Genomic DNA, 20328 nt, shown 5'->3' with positions numbered 1-20328 from the left:
CTTCTGCAAGGACAAATTGATGATGTACCACCCCACCCCTCCTAAAACGAATAGGAAATAAATAATTTTAGGGCATCTCAGGAATGCATTTTGGACAAGCATCGCAACTAAGGCCATACTTCCTAAAATTGATTCAAAAATGGAACATAAAATATGTTTTACTTCACAACTGTAGACAATGGTTCATCAATTTCCTTAAATATATATTAAAACCAGCGCATCTTTGCCGGGAGAGTTATAACGAAACGATTCCCCAGTATTTTCTTCATGCTAAAACTATTGCACGTGGAAACGTTAAGAAATTTTAGTGTATATTTAAGGCAGTTTATGAACTAGTAATATTAAACTCTCTTGCATGCATGCTTGCCTTAGATTTTATAGATTTCCTAGATTATTGATAAAAGAAATAGAATAAACGCTATTTATAAATCGTATAGTACATGTTCCCATTTACATCGGCTAATATGCCGACCTTAGCTGTCCCAGACATTTATCTTTGAATTAATGAGCTTTGCAAATTTAGATCAGAGTTTGTAGTTTATCAAACGAATCAGTTCTTATCACATAATTATGCGTCTAGCAAATTCTGTAAAATATTGCACTGTAAAAAAAAATTAGAAATTTTAAAATCTGAAGAACTGTCTAGTGATTTTTTTCAACTTTATGATACCAGATTGATTTTTCAATATCAAATAATGGCAAATACTTTATAGCTACTTATCACCAAGTCAGACCAAACAAAAAGCATTTCTTCACACACAACAGCAATGACACAAGCGTACAATTAATTACCATTAAATAACCTATATCTATATATTAAATCTCTGTGCTTTAGAATACAATATAAATATACACTATAAATATCGCTACCATATACAACACCCAAATCTAAACAAGCACGTCTAGGAAATTTCAACTCCATAAACTGTGCATGACAAGGCGAACAGAACGTGTCCTCGCAGATTAAAGCATGCATGTTTTGAAATCTGCCAACCGCGTGCTAAAATACATTGTATCGAGTTTATGTTCGTCGTGAAAACAGAGGACACAGCAAGAAATAAAAGCTGTTGTTGGGATTAAGCTTGTCTGTTAACACGAGTTATTTAATAAAACAGCCTTTTCTTGTGTGTCTGCAGCCTCGATATCATGCCTCTGTTTCCCGCAGGTATATAAGGCCATTTTGTTCAGACGTATACTAAGCTATAACCGCCCTACCACGGCCTGTGAAGATACAGTTTTAAAAACTAGATTTCATATCTTACTCTTATCATCTCAAAGCAGTCAACCTACAAACTATTGCCACAGAAAATTCTCGATATTTCAAGAATGGACGTACAATTAAAAACTGAACACATTATTTTAACAACAACCAATAAGTCCCGACAATTTTGTCCTTGACAAGAGCGAGTCTGTCCATTTTGAGTTGAAAGAGAAAAGCTCAGAAAATCTTAGAATTCTTCCCCATAACTACAGTGAAAACTAATTCTCTTCCACAGGCTTAAATTAGCGTTCTACCGTTTGTGAATGTAGTCGATTATCCCCCCAAATTTCTAAACTGGATACACACTCATGGGCATATCCTGACGTCAGCGACACAGTGTAACCCCGCAAAACACTCCGAATCCGTCGAGATCACACATAATCCCCTTCGTCCTCAATCATCTCTATTCTTGGCCTACTTACACGTGGCTGTCCACGTGGCGACGGCGTGTTCCCCAGCTGACTCAAGGAAGAATGTTTGTGCATGTTAGGTTGTCGACTGCGGTGTGGTGCGGGAAGGCTATGGATAGACGAGGACGATGTCTGACGCGTAAAACCTTGGCTGGGGGATACCATGGGACTAGTAGGAGGTGTGAAGATCGGTGGTTCACACATGGAGGCAGTCGAAAAGAGTTTATACCATCCAAAGGTCATGCTACTGAGGTTAAGGTCAGATAGAAGAATTTGGACCACGCCCATGAATACTTTCCGGTCCATACGACCATAATCACCCCATACGATGACCTTCACAAGAGAAATATTGATTAGAATTGCAATCTACTTGTGGATTACGACTATGCATTAGGATTGAGGCTGATTACAGCCTGAAGACTGGATTAGGTAGGGGGGTTAATATCGGGATTAAGATTACCAAAATCAATCCTCCTCTTACCTGTAAGGTTTTTGTCGTAACTTCACATCGAAACTCAAGCTGTTGTTGATAAAGTGGCTCCAGTGTTCGTCTTGCAGTCCGAGTTTTCTTCTTTGCTAAACACTTACCATTTTCCATGAGATAAACCTTTACATACGGCGCTTTATGAGAGAGCAAAGATCAGTTTAGGATGAGCGAGCCATTCAGCATGTTTCATTTTGTACTAACAGTGAACAGTCATACTAAAGGTCATTCTGTACTAACAGTGAACCAAAAAACGACAGTTTAATCACTATATAGTAATTTACCTGGCAAGATTTTCGATCCAGGCTTCGGAAGTAAACCGCGCGCACGAATGACTTCAACTTCAAAGACACCTTTGCGATCATAAAAGCTCAGTTGAATATCACCCATGCAAGGCGAGGCTGAAAATATACAAAACAGCATTAAAAAATAACCTTTTTGATCGCGTTTCGCAAAATGAAAATAATCGACAGATGTTTTCACGGAGGGCCTTTCAAACACAGAGTAGTAACATAAACCAGAAACACCCACCTAGAACCTGCCTTCCAACCATTTGTGCGGGTCCCAGCCCTTCGACAAAATCTTCTAAATTCTGATCAGCGATTTGTTTTCTCCCCTGCAACACTGATTGACTACAAAATGAAACAAGAACGTTAGCAAGCGAATCCCACATGAACGTCAGAACATCCTAGGGCCTGGACCCGACCCACCTGCTCTCTGTGCTTGTAATTGAGCCCGTGATACTACCAACACTTCCGGTCGGGCTTCTATCACTCGCCAATGACGACGACCGACTTGACCTGCCGCTAAGAGGCCCGCCCGCGAGTTCCCCTTTCAGGTGTGGTTTGCCTATCTTGAGGTAGCCACTGCTATTTTCCATATCTCGTAACATGTTCGGCCTGGGTTCGTGTGAGCCTCGACCGTTCGGAAGAGACGTGGAAAGCTGATCGTAAGGCTGATGCGAAGCGTTGCTAGCACGCGTTGGAATATTCATCGCCGAAGATTGGGAACGATCATTCGAAAGGTTACCATCACTGTTACGACGGGGCGGTTCTATAAACAAACAGTTAAGACCATGTAGTCTATACTACAACCAGGGGCCGGTTGTATGAAAGACGGATAGCGCTATTCACCGGATAGTATAGATAAGGAAATAGCCAATAAGGTGCAGTATAATTCCCTACCTGAAGGGTGGTTACTGGAAGGCACACCAGGCAAAGTTCTTGACTTTTTAGCCCCAGGAGAAGAGCGCCCAGAGATTAAAGACCCACTCGGCGATAACCTCCCGGAGTTTTGAGTCTCCTGGTGATGCTTAGTGCGACTCATTCTTGGACTGTACACTAGGTATAGATCGTAAAATGTATAAATGAACACTAACACTGGATCAATAAGAGATGATCCTTACTGGACCTCTAGGAAGAACAGTATTGAACTGATAGAGCTATCCAGTATAAATAAAGTTAGTTTAGTTTAGGTTTCCTCCTGTAGTAACACTGGATCAATAAGAGATAATTCCTACTGGATCTCTAGGAAGAACAGTTAGGGTAGTTAGTTTAGTTCAGGCAGTTCATCAGGGACGGATTGGAGCTTGATAATATTACCTGATGCATCATCTTGTGCCGGACGGTCGCCATATTGCTTGGCAGCGTTTTCACGCGCCATTTGTTCAGACAAACCACGATCGTTGTTCACCAAAATCATGGGCCCTGAATAGTTGAATTATGATTTTTTTCAACAAGTGGTGGAGTAAAATTTCACGTATCTTAAGCTTACCATCTCCACCGTCATTGGGTTTACTAATCCCCGAGGAGGAGGGTTGTGTGGGCGTAGGGGGTCCTAGGGGACTTAACGAGTCATCATGGGCAGATAGGGGATACCATGCTGGGCTACCATCGACACTTGCGTTCGCCATATCGATAAGAACCTGCAAATAAATGAAAAATCAGACATGTTTTTATATTTAGCAATACTCGTGCGATGCCACAATACAGGAGACTTACCTCTCCAAGGAATTCACTCTCTCCAGACTTCTTGTAATCCCACACGGTTATTTCAATGGACCGACCATGAAACTTCTGTGGTCGACAGGGATACACGAACGACTGACTCCATCTTGGAGACGCTGATTTTGTCATTGTTTTTGTTCGTCGTTTGCTTTGCATACTGTTAGAAACATGAAGAGTTTTGTACATCCACATAGCAGTCGCACAATCATCGCAAACATTTGAGAGAACATCGAGTTGTGTTTGCTAAAGGATCTTGAACTTATATGTCGGGGATGCAACCTGTCTTACCTGCGATCAGGGAGTAGGTACACCTTGCTGTAAGGGCTTGGAAGTTGGTTCGTGTCTCCACGCGTTGAAAGACCCTCGGCACAGACTATCGTGACGGTCAAATTTGCCGCTTCATGATCATAATGCAGCTTGACCTAAAAACATCGATAGTTTTTGTTTCAACCAAGAACGAGCTTCATCTAAACCTGTCTTTTTCACCAGAATAGCGACACACTAGCTACGAATTCTTGTCATGAAAACTATTGAAGAGACATTTAAAATACTTCTCTTTTGCACGGTCATTCTTAATACGGTTTTGTTGTTGTTAATTTTCATAACAAGAAGTCTATTGTCTGGCAGTCGGTAGACCTGTCTTTTAATGACGTCAAACGCGGAAAGCCTGATGTTACACGAAGTTTGATTGGCTCGTTGGTTTTCAGGAGCCAATCAAACTTCGCGTAATCTCAGGCTTTTAGCATTTGACGTTATCATGAGAAAAGGCGATTAATAATAATCACAAGAATCTGATAATGCAAACCTGTATTCTTCCACTGATATTGTGGTTTGACGCTTGCTGCCAAAGTAAAAAAACAGACAAGTGTGAAAAACCAAACAATGGACACAGTTTGCTGTGGTAAAGAATTGAAACTACTCCAAAAACTTTGTTCAACTAACATTGTATTGTTCCCTTAAAGCTTGGCTCTGGTTTTCTTTGCCTGTCGACTGAGGACCCATGGAAGAATCTTGCCAAAATGGTTGGTTATTGATGTCTGGTTTTAATCGATTGTTGCTTTTCATGTTTACGCGTGAAGTATCTTCAGTTAGTTGACCTTGCGACGGAACCTTGTTTCTATAAGGCAGAAAAGTTAGTTTAGTTTAGGTTTCCTGATATAGTAACACTGGACTAGGAGAGAGTTATCCAGTACAGAAAAATAGAGAAAGAAGGTCATACTTAGGTCTTGAAACAACCACGTGAAGATCTGGGCTTTCTTGGGAATTAGAAATGGCGTCCAAGACGTCTTCAAAGGTACAGTCAACCAGAGATTGTTCATTCCACTCTACGATCTCATCTCCTGGGATCAACCCAGCCACATCAGCAGAACTCCCTTCGTCTACGTCTGTCACGAATGCTCCGGGCTTATCGTTATCAGAGATCTTGCCACCAACAACTTTTAAGCCATAAACGGAGTACGGATCTGGAAGACATTGCTGAGTTTTAGCTTTAGCCTCAGTATGGATTAAGAACAAATTAGCAATTCTAACATACCATTGTCTTGAAATGATCTCTGTTTGTTTCGCTTTAGTTGAACCACGCCTAAACATTTTCCATCATCGTCAGGTTTGGACCAGCGTATTGACGAACCAGCCTAGGAAAATATGACACATGGTTTAAGTTGGTGAACTAACCCAGTCAAACTAGAAGCACTCTTCTCGCATGTGACTGAGGTGAAATTATAATCAAACAACTGCATATTACAGGAATCAAACCTCAGTCGTAGAGATGAAAGACACATGTACTAACCACAGTGTTTGGTAGAGTCAAACTAGAAGCACTCCTCTCACATGTGACTGAGGTGAAATTATAATCAGACACTGTATATTACAGGAATCAAACCTCAGTCACAGAGATGAAAGACACATGTACTAACCACTGTGTTTGGTAGAGTCAAACTAGAGGCATTCTTCTCACATGTGACTGAGGTGAAATTATAATCAGACAACTGCATATTACAGGAATCAAACCTCTGAGTCAGAGATGAAAGACACATGTATACTAACCACTGTAAGCAAAGTGATCATTTACTCACCCCAGACCCCAGTAGTTCATCTCTTCCCGGATTCTCAGCTCGGTTCCCGCGCAATCCCGTAGGTCTGTATTCATCGTGTCCATCTCGAAAGCTTACTTTTTTATTTGTAGCTTTCGTGGCGCCCACGTGAGAGTCTCGCGAGAAATCCCCGTGTTCGCTTCCAGGCGGGCTTTCTACGTCATCGTCCGACAACGATGGCCGAGTGGCTAACGGATGAGTTCGAGGACTCGGCCGAGGACTAGCGTTGAAACCAGTACGCGTGTTACCATAGCCATTATACCCGCTATAGTTCGATGATTGGGGGTTAGTGCGGGGTGACACAGGTAACCTACGTACACCTTGTGCTCCTCGGGGACTCCTAGGGGTAAAAGCACCCCTTTCTCTGTCATGTTGATCGAAAGAGTTCGATTTTCCCAGTGAGCTGTTCAACCTAACTGGACCATTCTCCTGAAGAGAGTGCCTACGACCAGCGCCGTCATGAAGAAGGCTTTCAATTGTCTCTGCTGGATTCGCCTCCTCAGGGTCGTTACCAGGACTAAACCAGCCCCCGGTCTTGAGAAGCAACTCTTGTTTTTTCTTGCAAATAACACAAACCCATGACGACTGCGAACAAACAAAAACAACATGGGAATTAAAAAAAAACATTATCACACAGATGATGGCAGGGTTGGGAGGAAGTTACACAACAGTATTAGGGCAGTTACACAACAGTATTAGGAAAAATATTGAGTTCACCAGGGAACTTTATCTTGTGTAACTATACTGTACTTTATTTCATGACGTGTTGGCCGAAGTGGTGAAGATATTTCATACGGACTTCAGACAATTCAAAACAGATAACAAGCGTTAGGAAGTTTAATCGTTTATTTAAAATTTTATTTATTTCATTTATAAATATTAGGTTTACTTTAAAATCAATTTACAAATAGGTCCAGTCTTGTTTTATTCCAAGTTGTGGTGCCTTAAACCAGAGAGTGAACTAAGTTAGTCTTTACTAAGTTAGTCTTACTAACTTTCGTTGTTAGCTTTTAGCGTTCAATATTTTCTTCAGAATACTTTATTCGACTTTCCGGTTTATATCTTATTTGAAGTAAAAGATGTGCGTACAGTTTATAAATAAAATAATTCCTTATTTAGTTTTTATTCGTTTAAAAGTTTTAAACTAAATTTATAGTTAAAAACTAAACTTTATATATTTTAATTTTTTTTTAATTTTCTTTAGTATTGGTATTATTTAAAGTGCCTAGTATTGAGCAATAATGTTTTACGCATATAATTAAATACAATCATTTTAAAAAATTCATATGCAGATGAAAAATCTAGGTTAAAATAACAATTATAATATGTGTGATCTGACAAACCTCTTGACCAAGAGCGAGTTGTTTAAAATCTTGTATAAGCGAAGTTAAAAATCCCTGTTGTTATAAAAAAGAGTTTAAACATTTAGCAGTCTGAGCAAATTTTAACAATTGATGGGTTACAGAAAGCGTTATAAACATATATAGGTTATATTGTTTTATTTATATCTTTTCATCCCGGCGAGTCAAAAAGCAGATGAACACGAAGTTCGTCAGTGTGTTTTAATTCTTTAAAAAAATTGGAATAAATGATTTGCGAAGTTGGATACTAAACCATCTTTAAAGTTCAGCAAAGACGTATTGACTTTAGGGCATATAAAAATACATTTTCTAGACACACCAAACTTGGCCTCGTGCAGGTAGCTAAGTAGTTGAGTGTGTTATATTTGACCTCCAACTATATATACAAAAGGATTAGTACATGTGTTTAATCCTTAGGATTGATTCTTATAGGGCGGATTATCTAAAAGACTATATTATAGCTAAGCTCTGGGTAGGAGGATTAGCGACTGCATGTACTCATAGAGAATCCAGAAGGAGGAATTTAGAATTCTCGGGGGGGGGGGGGGGAGGCATGCAAGTCCAAGAATATGTTTGCCATATAAAGCTATCTTCCTTGATTCAAAAACGGTGTTATCAGGAATCTAGAACATTATTACATTAACAAAAACAGCAGGTTGAAATTCATCTTGGCTAGCTGTAATGAGGATTTAAACACGCTTCTGTTAGAACGTAGGACCACATGTGGGCATAATGCATGAAGTAGCTCGAACTCTTTGCTCAGAATATTTTACTTCTTGCTAAAATACTGGGCCTCAAAGGATCTCCTTAAAATATTTGAGGCAAATATCTATAAAACAGTGATTTAAACTGTTTCTCCCGGCCCCATATATTCATCCACCACGAACTCTTCAAACGCGAAATTATTGATGTAAAATCCACCAGAAAGTGAATAACAGAAAGTTTGACCGTGTTTGCGCTCAGAGTTTCGCACGGTGCATGCTAACAACGATAAGCTATGTCTGTGAGTCAAATACGACTTGCTGAAACAAATATCCATTTTACAAGCTTCAACAAATCATCCCGAGACTGGATTAGCACATCGTGACACAATAACTCATTACAGTCAAGCACGAATTAAATATCAAGCATTGACCAAAATATTCATGAGCAAATTTCCGATATGATTTACATTACTTCAAATTCACCTATTTCAAATTAATCTTTGACAAAATCTTCAAAGATATCCCGTCGGTTACTTTTTATTAATTTCCAATTTTCCTGAGTCATTAAATAATATCAAACTTTGGTCTTTGAAAATTTAACATCGGCCAAAAATATTAAACGTGACCGTTTTTTAACCGCATTAATTTAAAGAGTTAGCGCAGAGTCATAAAATATTTATTCACGAGTCTATGGGCGTTTTGTCGGAAAATATAATCATGACTCGCGAAGTTTTCGGTCTAAAAATTCTGTTTTCTGTTAAGGCAGTCTTGGATTACACGTTGCAATTCGAGCACCAACTATAAACTATGTGTTTCTTGAAAAGCGAGTGGGAAATACTGCATAAAGGCGAATGATAAGCGTGGTGATTTCAGTCCGTGCGATAAAATCTTGTTAACACCAGAGCAAATACCGCGGCAAAAACAAGTCGAATTCATCGACTTCAATATTTTATTCGAATGAAAATTGAATCAGTCAATTCTCGTGTGGTGTTTGAAGTGAACTACGGCATCGTCTGTACATGTAGCAATTTCAAAACCTTGGAATTAGCACAATGACCGGTTTGAGAAAACCACAAGTGCTTATTTTAAATACTACCTACACTGGACCACCACATTTGACTGATTTGAGATATCCTCTTAAGGTAGTTTATTCACAAACCACGACAACTTATTGTAAAATACCACCTACACTGAACCACCACGTTTGAGATATCTTTCTCAGGTAGTTCAGACACAAACCACGACAGCTTATTGTAGAATACTACCTACACTGGACCACCACGTTTGAGATATCTTTCTTAGGTAGTTCAGACACAAACCACGACAGCTTATTGTAGAATACTACCTACACTGGACCACCACGTTTGAGATATCTTTCTTAGGTAGTTCAGACACAAACCACGACAGCTTATTGTAGAATACTACCTACACTAGAGTACTAGACCACGCCACCACGTTTGATATATCTTTTTTCAGGTAGTTCAGACACAAACGACAGCTTATTGTAGAATACTACCTACACTGGACCACCACGTTTGAGATATCTTTCTCAGGTAGTTCAGACACAAACCACGACAGCTTATTGTAGAATACTACCTACACTGAACCACCACGTTTGAGATATCTTTCTCAGGTAATTCAGACACAAACAACAACAACGTATTGTAGAATACTGCCTACACTGAACCACCACGTTTGAGATATCTTTCTCAGGTAGTTCAGACATAAACGACTGAAAATGCTGTCGACTTTATTTAGATAATTCATTCAATATAGAGATATTCTACAATGCAAACGATGTCAGCCTTTCCAGCAGACAAACAGACAATGTGTAATTGTGTCATCAGCAGGGAGTCTGATTATAATGAAGCAATATTGTATCTGTCTGTAAAGTTAAACTCGTATAAACTTTATTCAGGCAAAAAAAAACAGAGAATAATTCTCCTAAAAGTTGCGCAAATTTTCCACGATTTACTGAACAGTTTAAAGTGATTTAGTGATCCACAGGCGTACTGCATGTTAGCCTGTAAAAAGTATTAATCGACTGAAATAGTTGTGAGGACAAACAAGAAATTATATAACTATATATAACAATAGCAAGAATCACAATTACAGGACACAAGAAGATACCTTTTGAAAATTATTTCAGACCTTAATTGGGATTGAGATATCCAACATGGAGGGAGGTTTGTTGCTGTGTACATTGTTAAGGATCTATTAAGAACTGTGATGCTACAGCATGCAGGTCTGACAGAAATTTGATTGGTTTAAACACAGTTAGCTTGCGAAGACTGCCTGCCACAAACCCACATGAATGAGATGCCTTAATGATTTTAGCTTCTAATGTCAGACTGCAGGAGAAACTAAATTAAACACTAGCTGAAAATTCAGCTACAATTTACAATATGACAACCTCCTAGCCAGGGTCTGTTCTTATGACTAGTAGCTGCCCTATTCAGAATTTACTTTTCATTTTTTCATCCTTAGTTTTCACCTTGAATGCAAGGGTAATATATGATAACATCTGGTCAAAATTCATGCCATCTGCACGGTTATTAACGAATAAAATTCAACTTCTCTTGTTATATTTTAAAAACCAGAAGCCTGTTTTGATGTAGTGTTGAGACTTGAAAAAATGTGGAAAAAATTCTTCATCACTTGTCATCTTTTGGAGTTTTTGGCATTTTGTGACTTTTTACCTAATGGTCTGATGCAAATTTTTCTGATCATCTTGAATATTATTAAGAATATATGCATGCTCTTGTGCTTTTTATTAAACAGCTAAATATGTTTATATAAGAGGCATGAATACATAAACAGCTATTTTGTCACTCGATGCTTCAAAAAATCATGCAATTTTAGTACTATATGCTTGTCAGGCAGAAGTGCATGTTAGCCATTATTTTTAATACCTGCATGTGCTTCATCTTAATTTATTAACCCATATATCTTTCAGAAAACATCTAGGCTGACAGCTAGTTTGCTCTGTACATATATTGTGTGTTGATGAGCAAACATGAATGGCTTTCATGCACTTAGAATGTTTTTACTATTTCCAAATAGTTGATTGCATGCAAACACAAAGCCTGTATGACAAATAAAAGATGTTTTAGAGCATTTCTTGAAACAATGCTTCGTTTCGCCAGGCATGCCGCCATTCAGTCTGAATTAACTCTGAAAATATATCAATGCTATGTTTTGTTGCAGGTGACATTGTGTGTAGTGTCTGGCCAACAAATTGTTCATTGCCAAAGCACCTAAATGTATTGCTAATTGATTGCCAATTTGTTAATGAAAAGTGAAAAACACAACTTCATTGCTAGTTGCCATAAACTTGCATTGCAGGAACTTTGACTACAGCAAAAGTAATCCGCAAGAATAGATGAGCAATATGCTATCTTGAAAAGCCATTGTAAAAAAAGCATTTGATCTAAGGGAATATTGTAAAAAACTGATAACAATTTTTTTGCTCTTGGGTGCTATGACAACAGACCTTTCAAATCATTTGTGTTTTTTCGATTGCAAATTAGGAATATAAACCCACAGGTTATATTAACCCTTGCTATTTTTCATATTTTCAAACTGAAAACATTTTTTTCCAGCTTGGAAATAGAATTTATTTGTTTAGCCTGTCGTTTTTAGCCTCACTTCTTTGATGTATTAAAACCTAGTTAATGGAGACTGACCTAGAGAGATACAGGCGTTTGAAGACTTTCACATTACAAACTCAACTTTCTTCTCAGTAGACGTACAGACAGCTAACAGCTTAGTTAAGTGCCCTAGATCCCCAAACACGAAAATGCTTGACAAAAGAAAACCACATTAGGGAAGAAATCGATTTCAATAAACCTTTGCTATGTAACGACGACACACAGGCCTCATCGTGAATTAAAATTGTGCTGAATGCAAAACATCAGTTAAATATTAATAGCCGTAAGACTTTATGCTTTTGTTTACCAAACGAATTGGTGAAATAAAAGGTCACCTAAAATTTGCTAAGCGAACATAACAATAGAAATTTTCGTGTAAATCCTTTCTACGGGTCAAACGGGCCATTTTAAATTGTCCTAAAACAAACATTTACGGCTGAAAGCTACGTAGGCAGAATGTTAATTTATAACGTGCATCAAATTTCTCGGATATAAGCGATCTTGACACTTTTTCGAAGTTCGTTTGTACATTGTGTCGTTTGGATGAAAAAGTACAATAAGCTCAGCGTAAAATTAAAACAGGAATGAAGTATTTCTCGCAGAGACAAGGCGTGGGGGATTTGCAGAACGCAAGTTTTGCATTCAGTCAGCTTGTGGCTATTTTTTTTGGCGACAAATTGCGATAATTCCGTGCAATATATGCAAGCTATATAAAACACTATGAAAATTTGCCTGGTAAATTTACACATAAATCCGATAATTCACTTCTTTTCTTACCTGTTTTTTCGTAGGAAAGGACGCATTATCCCCGCAATTGCTGCACACACGACGCTTACAATACTTGCATGCTTTCCCGACCCCATCTGCGAATTTTGTTTTGTGACAGAGCTCGCACAAATTCGCTTCTTTCTCGGGTTCATTTCCAGGCGACTCTTTACTCTTTATCTCAAGTTTATTTTGAAACGTTTCCACCTCTCTTGCGAGCGTTCTACGAAGCGAGAAAGGGCCGTTTTAAGTCAAGATACTTAGTCCGTTTTAACAGCGTCAGTTTACCTTGACGAGAGGAAGTTACTATAAACGTAACATTATCCGCTAAAACTACAAAGGGTTTTCACTGAGAAAAATACTACACGCTTCATTGATATCACGGCTAGCAACAAACAAGATGTAATGAAAACATTCCGGTATGAAAACACACAAATAAAAGATACCTAAACCTAGGATTCTCTTCGTATTTTCTTGCTTACCTTTGCAGTTTGTGAGTTTCAGCATCGCAAGCTTTCTGCCTCTCTATGACGGATTGTATTATATTTCTTTCCTCTTCTGTCAAATGCGTGAGAACTGGCATCGGTGGAACGGCCTTGTGGCCGGACGCCATCCTCCTTGTACGTCTTGCACGGCAAAATCAAAAACTCACTTAAAAATACTGCGATTTTAAATGTTTAAATCAAGCGAACTTGACGCGGTAATGTCAGAATGTCGCTATATTTTCCATTAGGTCAAAACGCCTTGGGTCTCCTCCAAAATCTGCTCAATTTTTCACGCATTTTCGATGTGATCTTTGAAGCACAATTCTACGAGGCTCGTCCATATAAAAACTCATCCAAATTTTGAAATCGGCGTGGTCAAAAAGACATTTTAAGCCACAAACACAAGTTTTGCGAACGCTATCTTGGCTATTTAAAATTTTCATAAATAATTCCAAAACATGCACATGTTCGGAGCCAAGCAAAACATTCTCAATCGGAACGCCTCGGAAAAGGCCGTCAAAAGACGACCAACATCCGACTCGCAATCACTGCTCGCAATATGAAACTGGACACAACTACCAGTTTTCAACGCACGTGTCTCGTGGTCTCGTGTGTGAACGTTTCTTCGAGATTTCGATACCAATATGGCTGCCTCTGAGGTGTTAACCACGGAAGAACAAAAACAAAAGTATCATGTTTTCTCTTGCATGAGTTGTCGTAACATCTTAGGAGATAGTTTTGCAACAGCGAGGATGAACAAAAATTTAAAAAGCATATCACTTAATGGTTGGTATACAGAAAATAGCTAAACCACAATTGCTTTGGTACTAGCAATTAGCAATTTAGCATCGCTATTTTTAAGGTGAATGTACGGATGTACAAACAACTTATAAAATCATCTATGTTTTTCAAGCTGTCACTGAATTTGTGGTAAAATCTAAGGAATGCCAGACATCCGGTGAAGGAGATGATAAAGGAAGGTGAAATGATTTCTAGGCATGGTACAAAACACGGGTAACGGATAACCGGATAGCCGGATAACCGGTACTCTAGCAACTGATCATTGATAAGTATCAATGTTCGATATCGAAATAAAGATTATGGACAACATTTCTAGTCTGAACGGTAAATTAGCTTGTCCTTAAGTCTTACGCGCTATAGAATATTATCTCCATATTCATTTAAAAGTGTTAAGTAAAAGTTAAGTTTGGGTTGAGTAAAAAACAAATTCCGAATAAACACGAGAGTGTAAATTTTCGACTTTATTGCAAAGTCATCTTAAGACAGAATAAAATACAATACTTTAAAATGCAAATATATACAAAACAGAGAAAGAGCATAAAGAGAAAATTGTAGAATAGATGTAATAGAAAGGTTTGTTATGTTTGATTAGGAGTGCTTCAAGAAAGGCGAGAATATGACACTGAATATCTCACCTCAATTATGCATACCTGTTGTCTTATGCACTTGTTTGTGTGATACTTTCGTCATATTACAAGCTCACAGATTTCGACATGCAACTAGACTGCAGATGAAAGTTCATTTATATTACTTTTCATCCTTTTTACTTTTTGCTGAGTTTGAGGTCGAGCACAGTCTGCTTACCTTTGACTACGTTAAGATTCAAGATTTTTTTAATGCAGTGAAGACACTGAAAGACATCTAGATTCAAAAATGTAAATAGATATTCTAGTTATAGAAATTAAAGTTCCTGTTGATCTTAATCTGATTTACGTTCAGACTAAAAATTATGTCCATAATCTTTATTTCGATATCGAACATTGATATTTATCAATGATCAGTTACTAGAGTACCGGCAATCCGGTTATCTGTTACAGCTGTGTTTTCTACCATGCCTGATTTCTAAGCCATTTGAATTTAAAGATAAAGTGCAGGGGGAACTTTTTGAACTATTACAGTACCTTTCACACTCTGAAATGCAAGCACTGTCGTCTTGTCATCGGCCGAATGTACAACACCACACCAAAGAAACTAGACTGCATTAGGTAAGTTATTGATGTTTATCAACATGAGACATATCATCGATCACCAAGACATTGTTTGGGCAACTTAGATCAAACTATTTGCCATTCATTAATGAATCATTATATATTTAGAGATATGTATACACTAAACTGGAGCAAAGTTAAAAGTTACCAACTTGGACAGTGCACAAACACAAGCATGAAGCCGGATATACAAGATGCAAGATTAATAGTATGTATCAACTTGCCTTGAATGTTTCTGCTATTCAGCTAATATGTTCATATTTATCCTTTCTAGTTATTTAAACTCATGGCCACACTGTTTTCTATGGAAGGGGTGATATATATGATTTGACTATCTTATTCAATTTCTGTTATGTTTTATAGTCGTATTCATTGTTACTCAATTTGAATGAAAGAATTACGAAGCTTGAGGGTTTAGTTGAAGAGGTCATTGAAGAAGAATCTGAAAACAGGCATGATGCTAATCAATGTGATAAAAAAAGAAAAACTACATGAACCATTTGCAGAACAACATTTTGATGTTTATATGAAATATGATGTTTATATATTTAAATAATGATGTAACTATAGTATAACTATAGTATAACTTGTGTTAGATTTACTTTCAAAAAGAGTTAAAATATTGTTGGTATGTTTCAAAAGGTTGTCCACAAATTATTTAAAATTTGTCTGAAAAAGATTAGGCAAAAGAGTCACAAAATAAGAACATCGGGATATTTTTATCTGTGCACTTTTTACCACTGATGCTGGTATTTTAACAAGTGATGTCTGTGTTGCCTTTATCCAACTACCACTTGCAATCTCTTTACTTCGTACTAAAGGCATTTTACAGATCATAGAATCTGCTTAATATTTTTATTTAAAGTTTTATTATATAAAGTTTTTATTTTTTATCTTCGTTGATTCTGTTCTATTTTCGGGGATCTTTCTTCTTTATTTCAAGATAAAAATCTGTTTAAAACTCTATAAAAGTGAATGCGGTTCACACTTTCTTTGCGAGCTGAGCCGTGTAACTTGTAGAGAAATTACAGAAACATAATTTATTTAAATTGTAAAAATCCGTAAAGCCGTTTCACAATTTCTTCACCGAATTATTGACCCGGCATGTTGAACTTCGGACGTTTGACGTTTTCGTGTCCACGCATTTTTCATTTTCATTCAAAACTGTGTATTATTGTAGAATTGAAATGTATTTTTCATAAGAACATCTCCTTCCAATCTCTACGTTGCTTTAATAAGTACATTCAGAACATTTGTGTTCCGTAAATCGCTCGTCACATCTGAAAAAGGAAAAAATGCAATGCAGGTAATTAGTCCTTGAGATTAGAATAAAATATTGGGTTTAAAGTCGGTTAGGGTAAATCCTAATCCAAGATCTAACCATGTTCAACGAGAAAAAAGCCAAATTATATACCTTGAAAAAAATTGACGACATAAGAATCTCTTTCATTTTTCTTCGCTTTGAAAATGGCGACCAAAGTCATTCGAATGTCAACTTTTGCCAGAAAATATGTATTTTGCGTTCTTTCGTCGTAAAAATAAACGATCTTTTCCTGGGCTAAGAACAGTTCGCGGTCTTGAATGAGAGATACTATTGATGGCCAAAGATTTGTAGGGCATTCCTTAATGAAAAGCAAAAGCGTTTTCGCATTCGTTCTCATATCAAAACGGTCTCAAACACCGTCAATTTACAATAGAAGTTAAAGCTAATTTAATAAATTAAGCCAGATTTTTTGTTGGATCATGTCGACAAGGCGCTAAACAATAAATTAATAGGCAAAAACGATTTTGAAAACGCTCGAAAACGACGCTAGTGTGCACATAGTCTTATTTTGTCTACTTACATTAGGATAGCTAAAAACGGCGGGGTAAGAATGTATTCCAGTTGGTAACTCTATCTTCACATGCGGGAGGTGGTAACCAGGACCCTTGTACGTTTCTTTCAGATCGCGTGTGTTGAGGACCAAACAAACGTAAGATACATCAGCTCGACGCGTGAAGGATGCAATCCTTAATAAGAGATAGGTAAATTTGATGGTGAAGATTCTACTCATGGCTGTAGGCAAACTGTCTCACTGTAAACTGCTAACGTCATGCTGATAATTAAGATACTCTCTGTTGACATGAACTATAGTAGTAAACATGTCTCGCTGTGAACTGCTAAGTTAATGCTGTATATAATATACTTGAATTAATTACTTATGAATGACATTAGAGTGGTGGTAATATAATTATTCAAAGTCTTTTTTCTCTCGTTCTAAAGAAACCTTACTTGCTGACGTAGTCAACGTTTGCCTTCGCAGTGAGACTCTTCATTTCTGATGGCGTTGTTTGTTCGCTAAGAGTTGCGTGGAAATAGAGCGAAAACTTAGAAACAAGTGTCGCGTGAAATCTTGCCAGCCACTGGAACAACAGTGGAACTTCGATTTGTCTCCTGGATCCCCCACCAAATCGTTTCTTTACAGTTAGAGATCCTGTGAACGACTTAAAAAGATATACTTCATTTTTTAATAATTGCTTACTAAAAATCCATTACATCCATTACAGTCTGTTTCATCCCTAAAGGAATGAATCTTCAGGTTTTTAAATCTAAACGGATGAAACAGACTGTAGTGGACGATTTTTAGTAAGCAATAAGTACTTTTATATTTGCTCTATTTATATTGTATTGAGCACTCTCCAGTATTTCATAAACCAAACGACATTTACATTTATATTTCATTATTATATAACAAAGCTGTGCTTTTGAAAACCTGTTTGGATGTCAAAAAACCTGCTCTGACTAAAGGATTGGGTGAACTTAGACCTTTGAGCATAATCATCTTACATCTTTAACAACTGATGGTGACAACACTTTATTCCATGAGAAGAGCTTGGCTTTGCTTTCATGAAGATGCAGCAGCGAGGGCAGAAACTTCCAATCAGCCAAATCACACTGAGCTTGTAATATATGATGAAGTATGTCCATTTCAACACTATAAACATGATAATAATGATATACAAGAATTCATACCAGAATGGGTAATGCATGCACAAACTGACCATTGTATACCTGAATGATGATTTTATTGGATCTAAAATAGGATGATGGAACAATTTTGAATTCCTACAAAACAAAAATTTTGTTCAGCACATTGTTCAGCACATTTTGTTAATTTATTACATTTCCTCTCTCCTGCACATCTTCTGATATCTGCTTAAACCCCCTTCTTCCTCCCCTGAGTGAGGGTCAATCATCACCCCCTCCCATTTCCCTCTAAACCTCATATATTACTACATACTTATTTTTCAAAGCCTCCACTGATTTTGCCATTTCAACATAGTTAATCCCAGAACTATTGTTTGCGTGAACATTCACTCCAACTGCGCCAAGGTTTTCATAACTGTGCGTAAAGTTAAGAATATAATCCAATCAATATAACCTGGGAACAGCGTGGCAACGTCTTTAAACAATGTAGCATCAAAGGTGGTATACAATAATCCAATCACTTTAACATCCAACACAATCTCTTAGCTATTACAGTAAATTTAACAATATGTTTCTCCTGATATTCTGAAATAAATCCTATATTTTCCAGCACATATGCAGCAGGAATATTTTGTATAAAGGATACAGCCTCATGCTCTCTTGTCTTGCTTTCACAAACTGGTTAAGATGGCGGCAAAGTTCAGCTAACAAACCATGGCTTATAACCTCAGGTATTAAAGGAACTGTTCCATGTTTACCAGAACAGACTTCACATAACTTATCTGATTCTCTTTCAAGTGTTTGATAGTGCGAAATCAGGGACTGAAATGGAGAAGATAAAAAATTAACAAACCCAAGTTATCATTTTTGATAGAACACTAAAATAATTATAAATATTATCTTCCGTGCTTACATCCTTTCGAAATCTTTTCTTCACAACAAATGAAAAAGATGAGTAGGTTTTTTCTGCTTCAGCAAGTACAATCAAACTGCTAATCAATGCAAACCATGGTGATATACCAGCAAGTTGGCCTTTCTTTGAATTACTTTCTTTTTCCTAGTTATAACCAAAATGAGATCAGGATCAATGTTTATAAATGTTTTCGGAACAAAATACGCTGCTCATTCAGTCATTCAAATGCATTATTTATTATTATCATTTTGACTTACAGCCGACTCTTTGGCTTTATCGAAACCAAATTGACTTAAAAGAAGAAAGTAGGTTTCCAGGAATGCTTGCTCGCTGCTTACAGAATGCACTGCAGGCGATCCAGGGCGGGATGAAACCTCTGGCTCTATAAAAAGTAACCAAACAAACAGCTGTACTAATTCTGATCGGATTAACGTGATCGATTTCATCGATTGCAAATACAGGGTACACAATTATTATTCCATAAATTATAGCCCAGAAAAACTACTGGTTAAACATATTTAAAACACAATTTACACGTACTTGGCGCTGGGGACATCCTGCGCGAAGCCATAATCCCTTCCGAATCAAAATCACACCTTTTATTTAATCATTTTTTGCACAAAAATCGACAATTTCTGAACAACCAGGCACCAGCTAAATTATTCCAGTGGATCTGGCGAAATGTTGAATCGATTATCATAAATTACGTCGCCCGCACACTCGTTCCGCTGGTCGATCTCGTGAGAAAAAAATATAAACAAAGTGAAAATTCTCGATTTTTTGAGAAAAAAATTGATTTTCAAACAAGTTTTTGTCGATCTTGGCATTCCGAGCGCGTGGTATGTATCGTAAGATTGTATATATGTATAATATTTTGCGATCTCAAGGTTTGGATTGTGATTGTCGTTATTAAATATTTAATACAATAGATAATATATTGAAATGACATTTTATTTTGTTTATATCGTGTTTATTGGTTTATTTTATCAACGAGATCGAAATTAGTTTGGATGTAACTTTCGTTGAATCGTCTTTAGATTTTGGGAAATAAAAATCGTTTATTTTGACACTTGTCAATAGTAAAATGACAGTCATGTTATAAATAGTACTTCCTGGGCAACCTGTAGAATAATATGATGACATTATATCATAAACACCCCCCCCCCCAATACAGATAATTCCCTGAAATCTCATCAATACAGACCAGACACCTCTCTAA

At 37.3% G+C, this 20328-nt stretch overlaps 3 protein-coding genes across 5 annotated transcripts; 1 reads left to right on the top strand and 2 right to left on the bottom strand.

Annotated features, from left to right (window-relative positions):
* Positions 1-737: 737 nt before the first annotated feature.
* On the bottom strand, positions 738-13646 carry LOC114527457 (regulating synaptic membrane exocytosis protein 1-like). Of its 2 annotated transcripts, XM_028549108.1 has the most exons (18): positions 13217-13646; positions 12747-12957; positions 7598-7651; positions 6237-6839; positions 5696-5795; positions 5381-5624; positions 5104-5278; positions 4967-5002; positions 4450-4583; positions 4156-4318; positions 3929-4079; positions 3757-3861; positions 3340-3495; positions 2866-3208; positions 2687-2787; positions 2440-2556; positions 2153-2292; positions 738-2004 (listed from the first exon to the last, which is right to left on the bottom strand). In XM_028549108.1, exons 1-18 carry the CDS (start codon positions 13345-13347, stop codon positions 1633-1635), a joined length of 3336 nt encoding a protein of 1111 aa, XP_028404909.1. In that variant the 5' UTR covers positions 13348-13646; the 3' UTR covers positions 738-1632. The 2 variants fall into 2 exon arrangements, with proteins under 2 accessions (XP_028404909.1, XP_028404910.1); XM_028549109.1 differs by lacking the exon at positions 7598-7651 and having other exon boundaries at positions 739-2004; positions 13217-13644.
* A 150-nt stretch (positions 13647-13796) lies between these two features.
* LOC114527463 (kinetochore protein mis18-like) lies at positions 13797-15750 on the top strand. 2 transcript variants are annotated; one of them, XM_028549117.1, is made up of 5 exons: positions 13797-14005; positions 14133-14199; positions 15139-15225; positions 15337-15436; positions 15592-15750. In XM_028549117.1, exons 1-5 carry the CDS (start codon positions 13864-13866, stop codon positions 15721-15723), a joined length of 528 nt encoding a protein of 175 aa, XP_028404918.1. In that variant the 5' UTR covers positions 13797-13863; the 3' UTR covers positions 15724-15750. The 2 variants fall into 2 exon arrangements, 1 of the variants encoding a protein (XP_028404918.1); XR_003687419.1 differs by having other exon boundaries at positions 13824-13907; positions 14133-15225.
* Positions 15751-15780: 30 nt separating this feature from the next.
* On the bottom strand, positions 15781-19782 carry LOC114527461 (KICSTOR complex protein C12orf66-like). The gene is made up of 11 exons (XM_028549115.1): positions 19650-19782; positions 19367-19491; positions 19110-19253; positions 18843-19018; positions 18510-18611; positions 18281-18334; positions 18056-18203; positions 17501-17712; positions 17073-17238; positions 16643-16850; positions 15781-16508 (listed from the first exon to the last, which is right to left on the bottom strand). The coding sequence occupies exons 1-11, from the start codon at positions 19678-19680 to the stop codon at positions 16450-16452; spliced, it is 1425 nt and encodes a 474-aa protein (XP_028404916.1). The 5' UTR covers positions 19681-19782; the 3' UTR covers positions 15781-16449.
* Positions 19783-20328: the final 546 nt, after the last annotated feature.

Source organism: Dendronephthya gigantea, unplaced genomic scaffold (genome assembly GCF_004324835.1).
Source record: "Dendronephthya gigantea isolate DGI-Jeju-01 unplaced genomic scaffold, DenGig_1.0 000045F, whole genome shotgun sequence".
Taxonomy (NCBI): Eukaryota; Metazoa; Cnidaria; class Anthozoa; order Malacalcyonacea; family Nephtheidae; genus Dendronephthya; species Dendronephthya gigantea.
The sequence above is the reverse complement of the archived record's forward strand: the minus strand, read 5'-3'. Positions and strand labels throughout refer to the sequence as shown.

Bases quoted from the DNA above. Each gene is read 5' to 3' on its own strand.
- LOC114527461 (XM_028549115.1), bottom strand. From the start codon at position 19,680: ATGGCTTCGCGCAGGATGTCCCCAGCGCCAA. The intron at 17,713-18,055 runs GTAAGATGATTA...TATCTTTTTAAG, and splicing joins CACCATCAGTTGTTAAAGAT to TCGTTCACAGGATCTCTAAC. The intron at 16,509-16,642 runs GTATATAATTTG...TTCCTTTTTCAG, and splicing joins TGTCGTCAATTTTTTTCAAG to ATGTGACGAGCGATTTACGG.
- LOC114527457 (XM_028549108.1), bottom strand. From the start codon at position 13,347: ATGGCGTCCGGCCACAAGGCCGTTCCACCGATGCCAGTTCTCACGCAT. The intron at 4,319-4,449 runs GTAAGACAGGTT...TGTTTCTAACAG, and splicing joins TACCTACTCCCTGATCGCAG to TATGCAAAGCAAACGACGAA. The intron at 2,293-2,439 runs GTAAATTACTAT...TCTCTCATAAAG, and splicing joins TGGATCGAAAATCTTGCCAG to CGCCGTATGTAAAGGTTTAT.
- LOC114527463 (XM_028549117.1), top strand. From the start codon at position 13,864: ATGGCTGCCTCTGAGGTGTTAACCACGGAAGAACAAAAACAAAAGTAT. The intron at 14,200-15,138 runs GTGAAATGATTT...GAACTATTACAG, and splicing joins GAAGGAGATGATAAAGGAAG to TACCTTTCACACTCTGAAAT. The intron at 15,226-15,336 runs GTAAGTTATTGA...TTATATATTTAG, and splicing joins AAGAAACTAGACTGCATTAG to AGATATGTATACACTAAACT.